Genomic DNA, 20292 nt, shown 5'->3' on the forward strand with positions numbered 1-20292 from the left:
ATTTATGATAAAAACCGTACAAAAAATTGGAACGAACGGTCTCTACCTCAATCTGATAAAAGCTATCTATGAAAAACCAACAACCAATATCATACTAAATAGTCAAACTCTGAAATCCTTCACACCAAAATCAGGAAAAAGACAAGTATGTCCACTATCACAGCTCTTGTTTAATATAGTTTTGGAAACATTAGCCACAGCAATTAGACAAGAGAAAGAAAAAAAAAAGAATAAATATGGTAAATGAAGAAGTCAAACTGTCAGCATTTGCAGATGCCATGATACTCTATATGGAAGACCCCAAGACCTCCACCAAAAGTCTTCTAGACTTAATAACCAAATTCAGTAGAGGAGCTGGATACAGGGTCAACCCAAAAATCAATAATAGCTTTCCTCTACACGAACACAGACTCACCAAGAGAGAAATAGGGCAAATAATTCCTTTCACAATAGCATCCAAAAAACTGAAATACCTAGGAATCAACCTAACAAAAGAAATCAAAGACCTCTTCTCTGACAACTATAGTACTCTGAAAAGAGAGATTGAAGAGGATATCAGAAAATGGAAAAACATCCTTTGCTCCTGGGTAGTAAGAATCAACATAGTGAAAATGGCCATACTTCCAACACTGCTATATAGTTTCAATACAATCCCAATTGAAATTCCAGCAGCATACTTTATGGACCCTGAGAAAAAATCCAAAAATTCATTTGGAACAAGAGGAGAGCTAGCATAGCAAAAGCAATTCTAGGCAACAGAGACAAGGCAGAGGGTATCACAACCCCCAAGTTGAAGCTATAGTACAAAGCTACTGTGATAAAAACAGCATGGTACTGCCAAAGCAACAGACCGGAGGACCAGTGGAACAGATTAGAAGATGCAGAAACAACTCCAGGCACACTCAGCCACCTCGTTTTCGACAAAGGAGCCAAGCACCCTCACCTAAGGAAAGATAGCCTTTTTAATAAGTGGTGCTGGAAAAATTGGGTTTCAACTTGCCAAAGATTAAAACCAGAACTATATCTCTCACCATGCACTAAACTAAAATCAAAATGGATTAAAGATCTAAATATTAAAATACAAACGTTGAACCGGTTGGAACAGAGGTTAGGTAGAACTCTTGAAGACATTGGTGTAGGAAAAGATTTTATGAACAAAACCTCAGTTGCCCGTGAACTAGCACAAACAATCAGTAAGTGGGATCTCTCTCTCTTTTTTGGGGGGGGGGGTTCTCTTCTTATTTAAAAGCTTCTGCACAGGGCCGGGAATTTAGCTTAGTGGTTCCACCACCTGGCTTGCAAGCACAGGGACCCGAGTTTGCTCCCCGGTACAAAAAAAAAAAAGAAAAAAGCTTTTGCACAGCAAGAGAAACCACCAACATTGTGAAGAAACAACCCACAATGTGGGGAAACATTTTTACCTGCTGTTCCTCAGACAAAGGTCTACTATCTAGAATCTATAAACAACTCCTCCCAAATTTAAAGACCCAATCCAAAAATGGGCAGCTGAAATGAACAGACATTTCTCAGACAAAAAAGTAGAAATAGCAAATTAACATATGAAAATATGTTCAACATCACTGGTCATTGGAGAGATGCAAATGCAAACAATGCTGAGATTCCACCTCAGCCCAGAAAGAATGGCTGCTGTCATGCAGTCAACCAATAATAAATGCTGGTGGAGCCATGGGGAAAGAGGAGCACTGCTCCACTGCTGGTGGGAGTGTAGACTGGTGCAACCACTGTGGAAATCAGTTTGGAGATACCTCAAAGAACTAAGATTGGAAATCTCATTTGACCCAGCTGTCCCCCTGCTGGGTATCTTCCCCAAAGAATTAAACAAATCATACTGCAGTGATATATGTGCACCCCTCTTCATATCAGCACAATTTGTAATGGCTAAAACTTGGAATCAGCCCAATTGCTCATCAACTGGAAACTGGATGAGGAAATGTGGTTTTTTAATAAAATGTACTACTCAGGCATAAAAAAATGAGAAATTAGAGACATTCATAGCTACGTGGATGCACATTGAGGCAATACTCTTAAGTGGAGTAAATAGGACACACATCTCACATGAGGGTTTTATAACCTACTTCAGATTAAAATACTGAATATTCCAAGGTGCCATATTTTGGGATAGTGTGTCTTGAACCCCTTGATGTCCATGGAAGCTGAATGACACAAGCTAGTAGTTAATTCATAGCTCTAGTTTTTCAGTCAAGCAAATAATGAAGGAAAAAAAACCCAAACTATTGAATAACTAGTGAAAATAAACAAGGAAATTCTAAGTAAAAAAATTCAATTTCGAAATCAGAGAAAAATACTTTGTTCATTTACAAATTTATCCTTTTAATTAAAACAAGGGGAGATTGCTGAACCATTTGCAAATTTTTGCTGAAACAAAACTCTCTTAGAGTTCTCCAATAAAGAATAATTTCTAAGGTTGTCAGATCTGAAGAAACAGAACAAAATTGAACAGAGATATTTAAACTGACAGATTAATAGAAAAAAATAGTCTTTACTGTTAGTGTTTGATTTTCACTCTCTTGAACTTAAATGTATATTTCAGGTGATTTCTTCTTGTTGAGTTATGAAGTTTTGTGTCAGTGTGATGAATTTGTGTCAGAACAGTCTGATTGAAATTTGCCAGGGGGTTGATTTTGTCCGTCTCTGGAATTTTTTATTCTGATGTTTATATTGTCTTTGAATGAGACAAAATGTATTTATAAAAAAGCAATTGTAATATTTTTCCATTTGTGTTCTATAACTTTAATGAAAAGCATGGTATTTCAGAGGCCTGACTTTAAAAACCAATGTTACAGGCCACCTATCGTGTTGTAACACTTTGTTTCTACAACTGGAATTCTGTGAGATACTGTTGATCTGAAAACACTTCTACTGTTGATATAGATAGAAGTGTTTTTGTATATAATTAGCAGTCATGCAGTAATAGAATATCTGTAAAATAGTCATTTTTTTTTAAGTAGCACTGTGAAAAAAGGCACCATGAGAGATCTGGAAAGTGTGCCTGTATTTAGGAGTAGTTGGTATACAATACTTAAAATTATTAGTTGTCCATGAGAGAAAAATGCAAAGTATGTTGGGGTAATTAAAGCAACTAATGTTTGAAATTAAAGCAACTGCGTTTGAGGGCACGCTAAAGCTTTGTGGGTGTGTATATGCCTGTGTGTTCACCGCATTTGCTTTAAATTCTCTTTCTGCACCAATAGTTATTTTGCATATCTCTGTTGACTATGAAAACTACTAAAGATTTAAGCTTTACCATAGGTGTTAGTTTATGAAATTCAGGGTATGGCACTAAAAGAAAAGTATTTGATTCTTTTAAGTAATTTAGTCTTGAATCATATATAGAGCCAAGAAAATGCATTAATAAGGTTTTTTTGAACCTTAGTTTCTCTTTAATCTTCAAATTAGATTTTAAAGAATGAAATATTAGGAATTCCATCAAATTTAAGTGGAGGGCCAGGGATTTAGCTCAGTGGTTCTGCCACCCGCCGGAGTTTGATCCCCAATAAAAAAAAAAAAAAAAAATTAAATGGGGATGGATTTATTTGAACTAATGGCTGAGTAAAATGGTGACATTCCCATATTAAACATGATGGTTTGGTATATTATAATACACATTTTTATTTCATGGAAAGTAGAATTTTTATGAGCAGTAATTCAGAAAAATATGAATTAACTTCATGGAACTATTCTCTACATTAAAAAAGTACTTTAACTGATACTGTTTTTGGTTGTTCCATGCGGCACCTGGTCAACTATTCTAAATGTTTTGCACACTGTTCTTTAGTTTCAGCTCAAATCCTCAAGAGCAACCTTGCAGCCATGGAACAACAAATTGTTCATCTGGAACGTGACATCAAGAAATTCCCCGAAGCAGAAAATCAACATGATAAGTTTGTGGAAAAGATGACAATATCCTTTATTTAAGCATTTTGTTTACTTGTTCGTCTTTGTGTCTATCTACCTGTTTACTGTGTGGTTAATTTTAGACTTGCTAGTCTATAATACTATCTACATGAATTCGTGTGTATGCTGTTTTTATATTAGCAACATAAATTTTGTTTCCTGATGTTTTGAACTAAGTAGAATAGGCAAGAGTACAATCAGATCAGAAAAATTGCCATTTCTCAGTGAATTTCATCTGAATTCCCAGAAGATATATAAGGTAAGTCTTATGAGGTTTGATTAGACCTAAAACAAAACAAAATAATCTTCTTTGTAACCAAATACTTGAAATGATCAGCATTAGAAGTTTTTTCTTTTTTCTCTGAGAATTTTTTTTTTTATGTGTGTGCTCATACATTTTCCAAGAGCACATATGGTTTTTAAGGGCAATCAGAGAATGGATAATATCAGAAAACTGAGAGGACTATGAAAGATAAGCAGATATGTGGATGAATAGATAGATGAAGTGATCAGTAAGTATATATTTCAATGTGTAAGAAAGTAAGCATTTCGTGCTAAATAAACATTCTGATATCCCAGTTAACATGGAGTATATGCACATAAATTACAAAAATATATAAAAGGAGAACTTGAAAAATAGCATTTAGCTTGAATTATTTACTGTTAAAGCTGGTGTCTAAATATAAACTATATTATAGCTAATAGCCATATCTTCCTCCTGTAAGTTTAAATAAGTATCTTGAACTTCAGATTGATTCACTATTTTATAACTCCAGAGGGAATTAATACTATAAATTCTTTATCTGATAATAAGTAAATTCCTGCAACAAGTATATGGGAATCACCTTGTTTCAAGGTTAAACTTATTGCCTTTTTCTTCTCTGATATGCTTTCTTTCCCACCTATCTTGTAAGTTATATTGCTGAGCCCATATTACTTGAGAATTACAACTTAGATTTCTATCAAAATAATTATCTTTCACTTGCAGTGCTTTGGTGCATTAATACTATTTTTGGTGTGGCCCGTTAGTGCTATTGAGTACTTTCATGAGTAGGAATATTGGAATGACTGTTTTTCATTTAAGTGGCACCAAAGTGTGACTCTTTGTCCACAGGGGGATTGAAAACTACATTAAAATGTACGGGGCTGTTACTTCACGTATCCTATTTAAAAAAAAAATAAAATAAAAATAAAAGGCAGTTTATTTCAGAGAAAAATTTAGAATATTGAGTTGAGTTGGTTCAAAACTAAAATTTAATGAATTATACAATAAAACTAGAGCTCAGATTATTTTTGTTTTGGAAGACTGCTTTGGCACCCAATGAGAATTTCAGGCTTCCAGAAAGAGACAGACAAAGTACATAATCATCACATGTATGTTATGTGCGTTCTCATGCCTACTTAATATTTTCTTTACCCTCTGGCTGTTCAAACAGAGAAGAAAATTCGTATGGTGGTATAATTGATCCTGTTTCATATTAGAATCATGTTTTCATTTCTAGTATAGGTTTTTTTTTTTTTTACTGGATGATCTTTCCAATGTTTTTATTTTCTGCCAATAAATTGTTCTGCTTCAGGTCACTGGCCCTTTAAATTGAATAACTACAGGCATAAGTATGAGAGTAATTTGTCTTGAAAGTAACCTTATCTGCTTACCTACTATAATCTTTCTATAAGGACTGTGAGTTCAAAAAGTGAATAGAATGCCTATAGCCTTTGGGCTTTGAAAATGGCAACAGGGCTATGTTTAGCAGCAGGGGCATGATGGCCACAGGGCAGTTGAATATGCACTTTGAATCTTCATGAAATTTTCTAGTTAAGCTCTTTCCATTAGCATCTTACATTCACCTTTACTCTTTCCCAATATTTATGGAATGCTTAGGTTTGCTAAGCATTGACAGACCATGAAAATACAGCAGTGCACACAGTAGAAAATTTGGCCTTAATCTTCTGAGAGTCTGTCATTTACATGCTGTCTGCTTTACTGTCTCCATAGCAAAGATTATATTTGCTTTGTTAATTACCAAATGCCCATCACCTAGAATAGTATAGGCATTCTGTAAATGTGTTGAGTCACATGATATTATAACTAGAGACAATGGTGATTACCTAGTCCAAGCATCTTCTTTTACTTATCACGTCAAAAAGGATATTGTTAAGCAGTGGTAAACTGTGGTTGTAGTTACAAAATTTTTCATCACACAAATCTCAGGAGCTTAAGAAACAGTGAATCACCTTTGTAGAGCATGCTGGCAAAAATGGTGTAATCAGTTTTAGAGGTGATGATCCACAGCTTTTAAAATAAATGTCAAAAGGAGAGAGAGAGAGAGAAAGAGAGAGAGAGACAGAAACAAGCTTTCCTATGAATGAATTTGTCCTGAGTATTTTCAGCCTCCAGAAGCCAGTGATTTTAAAAGGGCATTTATGACTTTTGTCTCCCTTTTTCTACGCAAAATTGGTTGTTTATTGTGACTCAAAAGAAAAGATAATGTAAAGGAGAAAAGATTTCTTTCCTCAACCATTGTAAGGTTTATGGCTAGTGTACCTATAAGGAGACTAATAAAAGAAAACAGGTAAATTTTTTTAGTTCTACTTTTACATGACATGGGAGCCTTTATATATGAAGACCAAAAGAAATGAGAAGATGATGTGTTTTTATGAACAGCTGTGCAGAAGTATGATTGGAATACGAAAGGATAGGATCTAATGGTAATAAACAGGATGAGGAGGGAAGATTTAGCAAGATGTTTTTTCACATAATTTTTGGATTCTTCATGTGATATTCCTTCCATGTGTCACATGGCACAGAAGGCAGGAGAAATGTCACAGAATAACCTGCCTAGGTTTTATGGCTTGCTTCTGGAAAGAGCAGTTGAGAGAAATTCTAGTTTCTATGACCCACTTCAGGTGAGAGAGGGTGGAAAGATTTGAGGGATCCTTCTGCCTCTATGGTTTACCTTAGATTTCTTCAGCTTTAAACACTCAATATGTCAAGTCCCCTCCAAAATTTATATAAAATTTAATCTCCAGTATAACAGTATAAAAGCACAGGGCTTTTAGGAGGTGATTGGCCTATGAGGGCTCTGCCCTCCTGGATGTAATTAATGCTTTATAAAAGAACTAGAGAGAAAGGGATCAGCCCCCCTTTAACCCCTTTGCCATGTGAAGTCACAGCAGGAAATCATAACCCATTCTCACCAGGCACTGAATCTGCTGGTACCTTGATGCTGGACTCCCGAGTTTCCAGAACTTTGAGAAATTTCTATTATTTATAAATTACTTAGCCCAAGGCATTTTTGTTATTAACAGCAAGAACAGACAAAAACAAGAAGGTGACATTATTTAGAGATAACATTTCCTACACCCCGTGAATGGAAATGGCAAAACAGAACTAATTTCATAGGATTACAAAACAGCAACAAAAGGGAGAAACCCTTGCATAATTCACAAGACAGAGGTGCTAGAATTAAAGGGGATGATTTACATTGGATATAACACTATATATACTAAAACACACATTGTTCAAAAATCAGGATAACCATGTGATGGAATTAGTGCTATTATCTTGATTTTTTTTTATCCTGATTTTTTGATAGAACTACATTCTTAGTCAGATCTTCCTCACCATAAGATGAGGTTACATCTAAATAAAACTATAAAAATGTTATACACTGAAAATATATAAAACATCTAACCTACCAAACATCATAGCTTAACCAAGCCTACTTTAAACATGGGCAAAATAATTACATTAGTCTACAGTTGGCTAAATCATTCAATAAGCTTATTTTGCTAAGTATTGAATATCTCATGTAACTTATTGAGTAGCTGTGTCCAAAAAACACTGGCAACACAGTATACTGGAGAATATGGGTTACTTACCTTTTGTCTTAGATAATTTCTTCTTGCTGGGACAAAATACCCAACAGCTACATGTTAAAGGAGGAGACGTTTATTTTAGCTCAGTTTGCAGAGGTTTTAGTTCATAGTCAGCTGGCTCCAAAGTAGGGTGACATGACAGGGGAAAAAGATTCCATGGCATGACAAGCAGGAAACAGTGAGACTTTCTTCTTTCCCTTTTTATTCCACCCAGGTTACAGGCTTATTGGTTGGTGCCACCCCCACACAGGGTGTGACTTCCCTCTACAGTAAATCTTTCATCTACACCCAGAACTATGTTAAATGAATCACACACTAATCCAGTCATTCCCAAAAGCTCCACCTCTGAGTGCATGAGGTTTTGTGGGGACAGACAGGGATAAGCCTTTTAATTACCTGGCTGACAGGGAGCTGAGGCCATCCAGCATTGCAAAAGAGATACAGACATCCCTGTTTAATTATGCATTTCCATTCCTATGACTAGGTTATGTTAAATCAATTGGTCCTAAATGAGGAGCTATATATAGTACCTACATTACAATATTCAGAACAAAGAATGGTGGAAGGAAACTCCAATTTGATGACATTGCTTTTATTTGCATAACTCTTACATTCAGTACTGTGATGTATAACAACATAAAACTACAGAAATGTACTGTACAGTACAATCAGCAAAAATTACTATACTGTATAAAGTATACTGTACCAAAAAAAAGACATTGAGGCTCTATAAATAAGATATATAGAACTGTACCAAACAAAGTCAAGTCGTAAGTCTGAATGGCAGATGGTAAGTTCAAACAGAGCACCTTGGTCGTTAGTATGAGTAGTCTTTAAACAGGTATGTTGTTAAACGAGGAATATCTGTAGTATCAAATATTGTTTGCCCAGAAAAAGATTGTTTAAAAATTCAAAGTGCAGTTTCCACTGAATATATATCCGTGTACAAATTTTTGCATCATCATACAATTGAAAAATTGTAAATCAAACTGTAAATCGAGATCCATCTATGTTTTTCATGCCAATATGTTCATCACAATCCCACTATTGGAAGATTTTAGCTCAGTTGTATAGTGAACCGAAACAAAACCTTTACTTTTTTTTTTTTTTTTTTTTGTCCCGGTGAACGAACTCAGAACCTTGCGCTTGCAAGGCAGGTGGCAGAACCACTGAGCTAAATCTCCAGCCCTTTACTTACTTTGTTTAGTAATGTTAATAATTGTCACTCTAACTTATTGAATGTGTACTATTTCCCAGTGTCTAATTTTACCTCCTCGATCTTTTACAAAATGTTTCCCATTTATTAAATGAGGAATCTTTCCTGTGTCTGATGATAAAACTGACCAGATATCCTTTTGCCATGGTAGTGAGGTAAAGTTGTGTTGGGGTAACATCAATAACTCACAAAATTATTTCCTAAAGTCCTATGTTCTTAATTCATTCATTTTTAAAGGTCATCTCTTTTTTTTTTTTTTTTTTTTTTTTTTGGCACAGGGGATCGAACTCAGGACCTTGTGCTTGCAAGGCAGGTGCCAGAACCACTGAGCTAAATTCCGGGCCCCCAATCTCTTTTTTACTTTAGATATCTGAGATTCTGTAGTTCATGTCTGTATTTGTCACCTGTTGTAAATATTGGTGGAATGAGGTTTCTGCTCTTTGAACAATAATCCATGTTGAGAGGTGATAGGGAGCACTATAAATGGTCTCCTTGCCATCTTAGGTCTCCTTTTTGACTTGATATGTATATAACACTGACATTATATCCAACATTCCAGCTTTTTTCTTCTTAGCTAGTAGGTGTGACTATGAATATTTCTCTTTTGTAGGTAAGAAAATACACTATCTTTCCCTTGCTAGTCACAAAATTAACAGCTAGCATCACCTACAGCAAAAGACAGATTAACAAGACAAAAGCCTACCAAGTTTATTTAACCAAAATTTAACATGATGAAGACTCCAGTGAAAACTTTATTTTTGTGTGACATTTTATGAAAGAAGTGGATAATTATGGAGAAAAATGATTGGTCAAATAATAGTATGATCTAATGTTAATAAACAGGGAAGAACTCATTCAACAAAATTCTTTCCTATGTCTCTGTATGACATTTCATCCCTCTTCTCCCCTGGGTATTGGGTAGAACACCTATCACATGAATCTTCAGTGGAGTGAGTGTTGCTCAGAGAGTAATCTTCCTAGATTTCATGGCTTGACAGGAGGGGAATTCTGCTTAACATGGTCCACTTCCAAGAAGGAATGCATGAAAAGGTCAGAGAGGCCTTCTGGCTTCTGTGCTCCTCCTAGTTTTTTTCAGCTCATAATACTCAGCATTCTGAGGTACCATACTTTGGGATATTATGTTCTGACCCCTAACAGCTTTATTCTCTTCTCCTCTCCTCTCCCCTCCCCTTCCCTCTCTTTTCTTCCTTCCTTCCTTCCTTCCTTCCTTCCTTCCTTTCTTTCTTTCCATTATTTTACTTACTGTACCCTGATTTTTCAGACAGGAAAGAAACCCATTCTTTAAAAAAGGGCTTCTTGGGCTTTTACAATATGTTATGTTCTATCCTTACTATCTTAAACTGTCTTTTTTAAAAAAAGAACATTAATCACAATGTTGACCTTACTGCTTATATCCTGTTGACAACTTTCTCACCACATGTACTCACAGAGATTTTGTCAATGGCAGGGCTGTCTGTTGCCCAAAATCAGCTTAGCTTTTGATTGACTGCTAGCTAAATAATTTCCCCAACTGGAGGACAGAGAGTGACTGAACAGCAGGAGCACCATTAACACATTGACAAGTAGAGCTGACAGAATGTTAATGACATTAACACCCTGTCAACTATCAACACCAGGGATTTCCTCACAGTGTAAGGAGTTATTTGAAGCGGTTACAAATCAAGTCACTAAGGACGCACATGGTCCTTTCCAGACAATTCAAAACAGATTGAGGGTCTCCACTGCACTGCTGTTTTGTTTTTATTCCAAGACTCTTTATTTGGAGACTAATTTAAAATAGATGGCAAACCTCAATAGTTATTCAACCACAAGTGATGCTTACTATCTTTGAGAACATGCAAGTAACAGGTTTCAGTAGGATGATAATCCATAATTTGTAAAGTAAATGTCATGTAATATTCAGAAAACAAACAGAAAAAAAGGGAAACTTTTTTTGGCTTTTGTTTGTTTGTTGTGTTTATGTAGTATTCCAGGCCATTTTTTGGCTCTTAAGTAAAAGCAGAACTTCAGACTAGACTGAAGGGAAGTCGGCCATCTCTAACTGTCCTTATCCACTATTGTCTGCTGGTCTCAAACTTAAGAAATTAAGAAGATCAAAGCAAGTTATTTATTTCTTTAATGATGTTGCACTGATAGGGGAGAAAATAGAGTTTAAAAAAATGGCATGCTCAGCAATGGAAATAATGAATACATTGAAAAGCAAATTTTTTTGTAAAGCCAATTGATGAAATATTACTTATTTAAAAAGAAGATTCTTAGCATTCTTTTAAAGAGACAGTATCCATAATGTTGTTGGGAATTTTTACTTCAATTAGTACCACTCTGAACTGAAATAGAAATAATCATTAACGATACAAATAAAAATGGCACTAAATAGTCATAATAGCAGCTATTATCAAAGACAGAGCCAGATGAAAGTTAAACCAATGAAAGTAATTTTTTTTTGTCAAAATATATTTTTCCCATCCTTTATATCTTTTTTTATTAATTTGATTGGTACATTTTAAGTACACAATATAATCACATTCATCATTGGAAATTTGCACCTTTATATAATCTCTCTTGGTTCTTTTTTTTTTTTCTTTTTTTGGTACTGGGGATCAAACTCAGGTCCTTGTGCTTGTGCAGCAGGTGGTGAAACCACTGAGCTAAATCTCTGGCCCTGATCTCTCTTGGTTCTTACTTTGCCAGTCTATTTCTTTTGATTGGTGAATTGAGACCATTAACATTGATGGTTATAACTGATACGTATTGACTTATCCTTCTCATGACTTTTTCATTTTGTTGGATTCTCCCCCTTTACATTTAATTTCTTGTCCTGCCCAATGGATTCATTCTGCTGGGCTTCCTGGGGTTGTGATTCTCATTGTCTTTTCCTAGGATATTGTCTAAAATTGTTTGGAGTGCTGATTTGTTATTCATGAAGTGCTCTTTGTCATGAAAGTATCTTATTTCTCCATCAATTTTGAAAGATAGTTTTGCAGGGTACAACAATCTGGGTTGGAGGCTGTTTTGCTTTAGGGCTTGAAATACATCACTCCAAGCTCTTCTTGCCTTCAGGGTTTGCATTGAGAAGTCTGCTGTGATTCTGATGGGCTTTCCTTTGTATGTGATTTGCGTCTTTTCTCTAATTGCTTGTAGAATTTTGTTCTTCTTTTGGGTTTCTGAAATCTTAACTATTATATGCCTATGTGTAGATTTTTTTTGATCAAGGCTAGTTGGAGTGCTATATGCCTCACTTACCCCTATGTCAAGTTCCTTTCCCCTACCTGGAAAGTTTTCTGGCATCACTTCTATGAACAGATTTTTTTATGTTGTCTGCACTCTCTCCTGTTTCTTCATTGACTCCAATCAGTCTTATGTTATTCTTCTTTGCATGGTCTAACAGCTGCTGGATTGATTTCTCATGGACCCTTACTATTTTTAAGAAATTTTTCTTTTCCTGGTCACTAATTGCAATCTTATCTTCTATGTCTGAAATTCTGTCCTTACATTGGCTCATTCTCTGTGTAGACTTTCAGTGGAGGTTTTAATCTCCTGGAAATCTGTTTGCATCTGTTTTATGGATTCCATTTGTTTCCTATGTTGGAATTCCATCATGTTCCTCAGCTCTTCTATTTTTTTATTTGTTTGCTCTAGATTCATTAATCATGTTTTGCACTATGGGCACAATCTCTGCTGTTATCTGAGAAATTATTTCTGATTTCATTTTTTCTAGATCCTCTTTTGTAGCAAGTTCAGGGAGTCCAGGTTGTTGAGTATCAGGTTGTTCCATCTTGTTTCCCTTTGGGGTTGCTTAAGGCAATCTGGGAGTCTGGTTTTGAGACTTGTTTACATGTCTTTTCATTTCAACTGGGGTGGTTGGGTGGGTGGGGATGTTTGCTGCTGGCATCTGCATGGCTCACCTCCTTGGTGCTGGGGGCAGTGGTACAGCAGCCTGGAAGGTTCACCTCCTCTGTGCTGGGGGCACTTATACACACACACACATGTTGAATATCCTTCGATTGAAATTCTTGAGACCAGAAGTGTTTTATGTTTCAAATGTTTTTCTGATTTTAGAACATTTGCATATATATATATATATAATTAGATATCTTGGACATTAGACCCAAGTTCATTGTACTTTACACACATTGCCTAAGGGTAATCTTATACAATATTTTTAGTATTCCTATATTTGGTCTATAATTCATCACATGAGATTGGATATGGAATTTCCTCCTTGTGGTGCCATGTCAGAGTTCAAAATGTTCCAGATTTTAGAGCATTTTAGATTTCTGATGAGGAATGATCACCCTCTGAGTGTAAGTATGTGTATATATATATTTACCCCATGTTTGTCAAGCTATCTCTAAAACAATCCCATGAAATAGTATTATTAACTTCATTTTAATTAGGCTTATTTTAAAAATGGAAGAGAAGTTCAGTCATGTGCTTGAGATCACATAATAATAAGTATGGTTAGTGAGAGTTATGATCCAAATTTCTGTCTCTAGGTCTTCAAGTCTTGTGATCCTAACAATTGTACTGTGCTACCTTTGAGTTCATAAAGGTTGAGAAATTTGAGAAAATTATGCATTTATTCTCTCTGAAACTATTTTATTGCTTTTCTAATCTCCCTCAAATGAGAAAAATGTTATTTTTGAAAAGATTGCAAACTAATTTCAAAATTACCTGCTCACATACACCATCTCTTCCAGAAAGCCTTCCCTAATCATAGCAATCAAAATTTCCCTATCCCTTTTATTGCGTACCATTTTAATACTTTATAATATATAATATTTGATTATTTATCTATATTGTATTTATATATGTTTGTTTTTCACACTGAATTATAAACCTTCTTTGATCTATGGGTTCTTACTCATCTTGGAGTACCCTGCAAGAAGCCTAGCACAATGCCTTGTGGAAAGTTAAGTGTTCAATAAATGTTTCTTTAAATAAGTTAGAGTTCATTGTATAATGATATCAAGCTTAACATTCTATGAAGTAAATAGAGAACATTAGCGTGTTATTAATGCATGACCTGTATCATAAAAGGACAGGGTCCAACATGTTTCAAAGTTTTGACTTGAAATGCAGGTGTTACCAGGCATGGTGACACACACCTGTAATCCTAGAACTTGGAAGCCTGAAGTAGGAGGATCACTAGTTGCAGGGCAGCCTGGGGTGCATAGTGAGTTCAGAGCCACACTGGACTACATAGAAGACCTTGACTCAAATAAATGAACAAACAAACAAGTGAAATAAAATCCAGATATTGACAATTATCTCTTAGCAAACTCCAGACAGAAACTATATTCGAAGAAACTATCTTAATGGACCATATGCATTTTAGGACATCTTAGCACAGAAATTTCCTATTTGAAGAGTCTTCCTTGTTTGAAATTCACCCTGAAATCACACAGACTAGGAGCTACATCTTTCAACACTGTTTAAGGAATTGATAGACATTTGGTGTGTGGTGCTAATGGTGAGAAGAGAATATATTGCTTGGTTAAAGGGTGTATAAACCCTTTTAGGCCACAGGAGACCCACCTGGGGAATCATCTTTTTCAGAACATAAAATGTGATTTAATTTATCTGAAAGAGTGAATGTACCCTCAACCCTATAAATTTTCCTCATTCTCACTAGAAGCTAAATTTTAAGAGATTAAAATCCTCTTTATGGTGTTTATCAGTATTGAGTAGAAATAATACAAAAAGATAATTGAAAAAAATAAATTACTCAATGTGGTTGTTTTTCATATATGTGTGCACATATACCAGAGAACATAGACCATATCCATTCATAGATATAGAGATCGATATAAAAATAAAACTTTTAATATTTACAAGATTATAAATTATAATAATGAATATATGAATTTCTTTTGGCTTTGGAATTTATAAAAATTCTATTTTCAGTTATGAAGGATATTTGCGGTATGTTAAACAGTTTATAGGTAATAATGATGTTAGTATAATTCTTCGAGTATTTTATTTCAGCAAAATTTCAATCATATGCCTTTTTTTTTTGGTACCAGGGACCTTGCACTTGCGAAGCAGGCGGCAGAACCACTGAGATAAATCCCCGGCCCAATATGCCATTTTTATAATGTAAAAAAAATATCAATATCTTTTTCTATAGATATAGAAGTCTGTTCATTTATTTCTAGTTCAACTGTATTTCAGACATAACTTATGAGAAGTACCACTAGTAAACTTAGCGTGTCATTGAATATTCCCTGTTCTTTTCTTCTGGTTTTAAAATTAAGATGAAGGAAGTGAAACCATTTTATAAGACGAAGACTGAAAAAACACTGCAAGAAAGCAAGTCAGTAGTTTTAGTAACTATGGAATGAATGATGGACTGGTCACATATTACATTGTCCCAACTCATCAATGAAGCTAGAAATAGAAATATATGACTAACATTACTGAAAATGATCCAATTGAATTTTAATTATATATATAATATACATATATATATAATAACGTACATTTAGAGCTATAATGAACTTCAAAGGATTATACCTCAGCTAATCATTTAAGGCTATGGGATTCACTAATTGTGACAATGTAAAATCAATGAAAAATTTTTTAAAAAGAATTATAGACAAGCTTTCTGGAGGTCATCAGTGAGAAGGTGAATACTACTCAATCATCAATAAATGTTTTCTAAGTACAGAAAAGGCATGAGTGACTGAGATAAAAATGTTTTGAGGTGAAGGTATCCACCCTTCTTTTCCTCATCAAAAGCAAATATTTAGTAAATGACTTTTTCATATATGCTAAGGCATTAACAAATTTGTGTACAACTTTGTTCAATTACTGATGTCTAGGTTTTGTTTTTGTTTTTGTTTTTGGTAGCAGAGATTGAATGCGGGACCTTGAGCTTATGAGGCATGCGCCGGAACCACTGAGCTAAATCCCAGGCCCTGTCTAGGTTCTTTTGTCATGGGCCTGACTCAGATAATTTCATTTCATTTTGCACACCATTGAAAAATGTTTTGTCCATGTTATTTGTTCTATACATGTAATAGTACTTTCAAACTATAATGTTCTTACAAAAATATTTTTCTTAAATCATCTGAAAGGAAAGATACTTGGACTAAATATTAATGGACCTAAGTTGTAGCTGTGGCCTTTGTGATCTTAGGAAAGATGTCTTTTTAACCTTTTGTAAGACTGAAACAATAATGTTTGGCTTATTTGCCTCACATATTGCAATGAAGATTAGGTATAAATGCTTTACCTGCTTTAGAAAATAGAAAATGCTTTGTAACATGAGAAAACTACATTAAAATTATCATGTATTTATCACTCTCCCCTAAATCTCACAAACAGGCCAAACGAAAATGTTCTTTATAAATAACCAACTGGTTTTGTTCATCTTCATTTTATATGTACTATTTTTTTTATATCTAAATTCTATGTTTGATTTTTTGCTTGTTTGTTTTTCTACTGATAGAGAAAAGGTACATTTTTCAAAAATGTAGTAAATTTATATGGAAGAAGCAGGATGCTTTTATCTCATTATTCAAGGAATATCCAGATATCCAATGTTAAATGAATTCCTACTTTCTTCACTTTGGTAGAAAAGACAAAGAGAATTGAAGATTCTTGCATACTTCATGAAAGATGGTATTTTAAATTTTATGGCACTGATAAAATAAAATTAAGGTATGTTGCCTACTTTTAAGGAAGCATGTAGTCAAGGAGGTAAAACTGACAGAGAAGACAGCAACAAACAATATAAGTTGATTTAATTGCTAGATGAGGTTAGTGCAGGCTAAAAATCCATAGACATTCTTAGTGTTCTTTCGCATCTTTTTGGTTGCTGAGACCGTTTTCTGGCTTTGGGCATAGTTAGGAATTAATACCGTAACTTCATTAGTTTTGGGGAAATGTACTGTCAAAACAACCAAGAGACCCAGATGAAAAGTTATGCATGGAAAAGCATTCTAAAGCCAAGTGGAAATGAGTTGGCATATTGTTTTTTGTTTTGAATTAACTATCTCCCTCAGCACAGATAATTAAAAACTGGGTATACAAACAATTTCTCTAGGTTTATAAATTAATTGCTGTCCATCTTTTTTTTCTTATCCTTTAGCATATATTTATTAAACAGCTACTTTAGTTCCTAGCACTATTCTAGGTGCTGTGAACAGAAGCATAAAAATAAAGTGCAAAATATTTTCTGGGCTCTGAATGAGCTTAACATTTAGTTAAGAGCACATATCTGAGAAATATGTGGCTGAGATGATGGTGTTTACTGAAGTTTAATTTTGTAGCACTGTTATAAATGAGTCAAGAGTTAGGGTAGGGGACATTGTGCTTGGGAATAGTTTCATAGTGCAAGTAGCGTTCACCTCTTGCTGAAATGCATTCTGTGTGTAAGAAGTTTACTGTGTTGGTGTATTAGTCCTACTGCTGGTATAAAATACCTGACACCCACAATTTAAAGGAGAAGAGGTTTAATTTGGCTCATAGTTTCAGTCCATAATTGCCTGGCTCTAAGGTAAAAAAAATATGATGGCAGAGAGGAATGATAGAGTTAAAGGTGCTCAATCCATGGCAAGCAGGAATCAGAGAGAGAAGGAAGGAGCCAGGGGCAAAAATATACCCTTCCAGGTCATGCCCCAGTGACCAACTTCCAACCAAATGCTACCTCCTACCAGCACATTTAGCTACTGGACTCATCGATTCATGAATCTACTGATGACTGTAGTGCCACCAGGATCCATTCAACTTCTAGCCACATGAGCTATTTGGGGGACATTTTAGATCTAAACCATAACATTTGGCTTTATGGTGATCACCTTTTGTATTCCCAGTGACTGGCAGTAGGACTCAACCTGTGTCTGCTGAATGAATGAATGCATGATTTTTCCCTCCAGTGATCCATTATTTTAAAGTTATAGTTAACAATATTTTGCTGCATCTTTTAGTCATCCAAAATATGATTCTAAGTGACTTTCAAATTTATGTAATTTCTTTATTCAAATAGAAAAATACTTTCAGTAATTCTATCTATATTAAATGAATATTAATAATTTGGGGGCTATGAGTACAGCTCAGCTCAACAACTCAATGGTAGAGCTCTTGCGTAGCATGTGAGGTTCTGGGCTCGATCCCCAGAACTGGGAAAAAACTTTGCATTCCAGTGTCTCGCCCAAACTGATTGTAGAAAAGCTCAGAATTTAAGTGAACAATCACACAGACATTATAGGCTTTTAAAGTTTACAAATATATTTTATTTCTAAACTTCATTTCATTCTGTGATTTTCAGGTTGTGGAATTAGTGTAAACTTATAAAGCATGTTAAAATTTATTGGTTGTAAGTAATGAGATGCCATGTGATAGGGCATATGTGTTAGGTCATCTCATATAGCTGCCTAAACAACATACATCAGTACATAATTGACACAGATTTTGCCTTCTGCTCTATGTTACATTTCCCTTTTTGCCTACACATTTATTTAAACATTTTGGTAATGTTGAGATTGACTTTGTGTACAAAAATTAAGACTGTGAGATATACAAATAATACAACACATTTCATTTCAGAAACATTTTAGAAAACAGAATCAACAATATACCGAAAGGATTATCATACAGTATAGTTATGATAAATGCAATCTACATGATGGAAAATTCATTGTATGAAACGGAACTACTACATGCACAGAGGCTTTCAAGCTACATAGTTGTCACATACTACTTTGTGTTAGTGGTAGTTCGAAACAGGAGAAGATAATTTCTGACTAAAGGCTTCTGGAAAGGTTTTATGAAGACTTCTAGACACAGGCAAATAGTCAATGGTGCTCAAAACTATGTTGAGAGAACATCAAGTGGCTAGGGTCATAAGAGTTATTACTACTAAAGACAGTTGTCAAGTATTTAAAATGATCAACAATACTGACCTAATATGTTTGAACAGTATTTGGTGGATTGTGACTTGCTAAAAGGCAAAACATTCTTGTACTTCATGCTTCCTACCAAGAACCACATACTATTTGCCTAAATGGGGTACCTGCCACCTGCCAACTACTGATCTAAATAAGTCATATTGTTGCCAGTATTAGAAAGGCATATGCACATGTGTGTATCTGATGAGGCACATAGGGATTTCCTTTTGAGAATGCATTCAACTGCCATATAGTTTGTAATACAGGTATAACAACTTACATTTATATAGCATTTTATAGTTTAAAGAGCTCATGTCTACTCTGGAATATTCTAAAATGAATACCATCATATTAACCGTGTGATGAAGAGAAACAAAGCAAAACAAAACAAAAAAAACCAACTGCCTATTTTTTTTCTCTGCTCTCATACCACAGTCAAAACAGAAGACTCTTTTTTTTTTTCCCATTAATTTTATTGATACATTTTCGGTATAAAATACAGTTGCATTCATCACTGGGATCTTGTACCATTACATGAGTATCTTGGTTCTTTTTTTTTTCCCCCTTCCCTTGCCCTCCCTTCACCCCCTCCACCCTTCCCTATTTGCAAAGACTTTGTTTCCTTTTTTTCCCTTTTCTCATATTTTTTCTTTTCCCTTTTTTCCTTTCCCCTACGTCTCCCACTTCCCCTGCACTCTTGGACCTTTTCTTCCTGTTACACAATATCAATTATACATTTTTTAAATTACAATATGAAGATCTAGGAGACATTACTACAGATTTTATAGAATTTAAAAGTATATAGAAAGCATATTTCAAAAATCTGTTTTGAAATAAATTTGACAACTTCTAAGAAGTAAATTGGAAGACAAATTAATGAAGCTAACTCTGGAGGAAATATAAAATTTGAATAGCACCTATTAAAGAAAGTATATTCCTAGCTTGAAAAGCTACCTATAAGACAACAGCAGGCTCATATACATTTTAACTGATAAATTATATCAAACAATTAAAGCAGAAAAAAGAAGGAACACTTCTCCCCTCATTTTAGGAACTCAACATTGTGCTAGTCCTAAAACTGGATAAAGAGAAGAAAAAGTATGAACATAGATAGAAATTTGTTTAACAAAACAAACTCTTAGAAGTCAGATCTGGCAGGATGTAGAAAGTGGTTTTGTTATAGGGATGGCAGTGTTGGTTCAGCATTGGAAGATCCACCCCCAAAAGTCATCATTTTAACAGAAGAAAGGAAAAAGCCATATGATCCTGTCACTAGTTGGAGAAAAGTATTGGACTAAATTCTACAGCTGTTCATGGTAAAAGCTATCAGGAGACTAGAAGTAGAAC

General features: G+C 34.7%; 1 protein-coding gene across 7 annotated transcripts in view; it reads left to right on the plus strand.

Moving 5' to 3' along the window:
* Diaph2 (diaphanous related formin 2) overlaps positions 1-20292 on the plus strand; it is a 979330-nt gene that overhangs the window by 576328 nt on the left and 382710 nt on the right. For all 7 annotated transcript variants that reach the window (XM_087196779.1, XM_021247648.2, XM_087196782.1 and 4 more), the window contains one exon: positions 3818-3942. In XM_087196779.1, the coding sequence (XP_087052905.1) occupies positions 3818-3942 (125 nt within the window). Of the gene's footprint in view, positions 1-3817; positions 3943-20292 lie in introns of those variants that run through there.

The sequence above is a fragment of the Heterocephalus glaber genome, unplaced genomic scaffold (genome assembly GCF_053883595.1).
Source record: "Heterocephalus glaber isolate CG9 unplaced genomic scaffold, H.glaber_assembly_v1.0 deba00001613, whole genome shotgun sequence".
Classification (NCBI taxonomy): Eukaryota; Metazoa; Chordata; class Mammalia; order Rodentia; family Bathyergidae; genus Heterocephalus; species Heterocephalus glaber.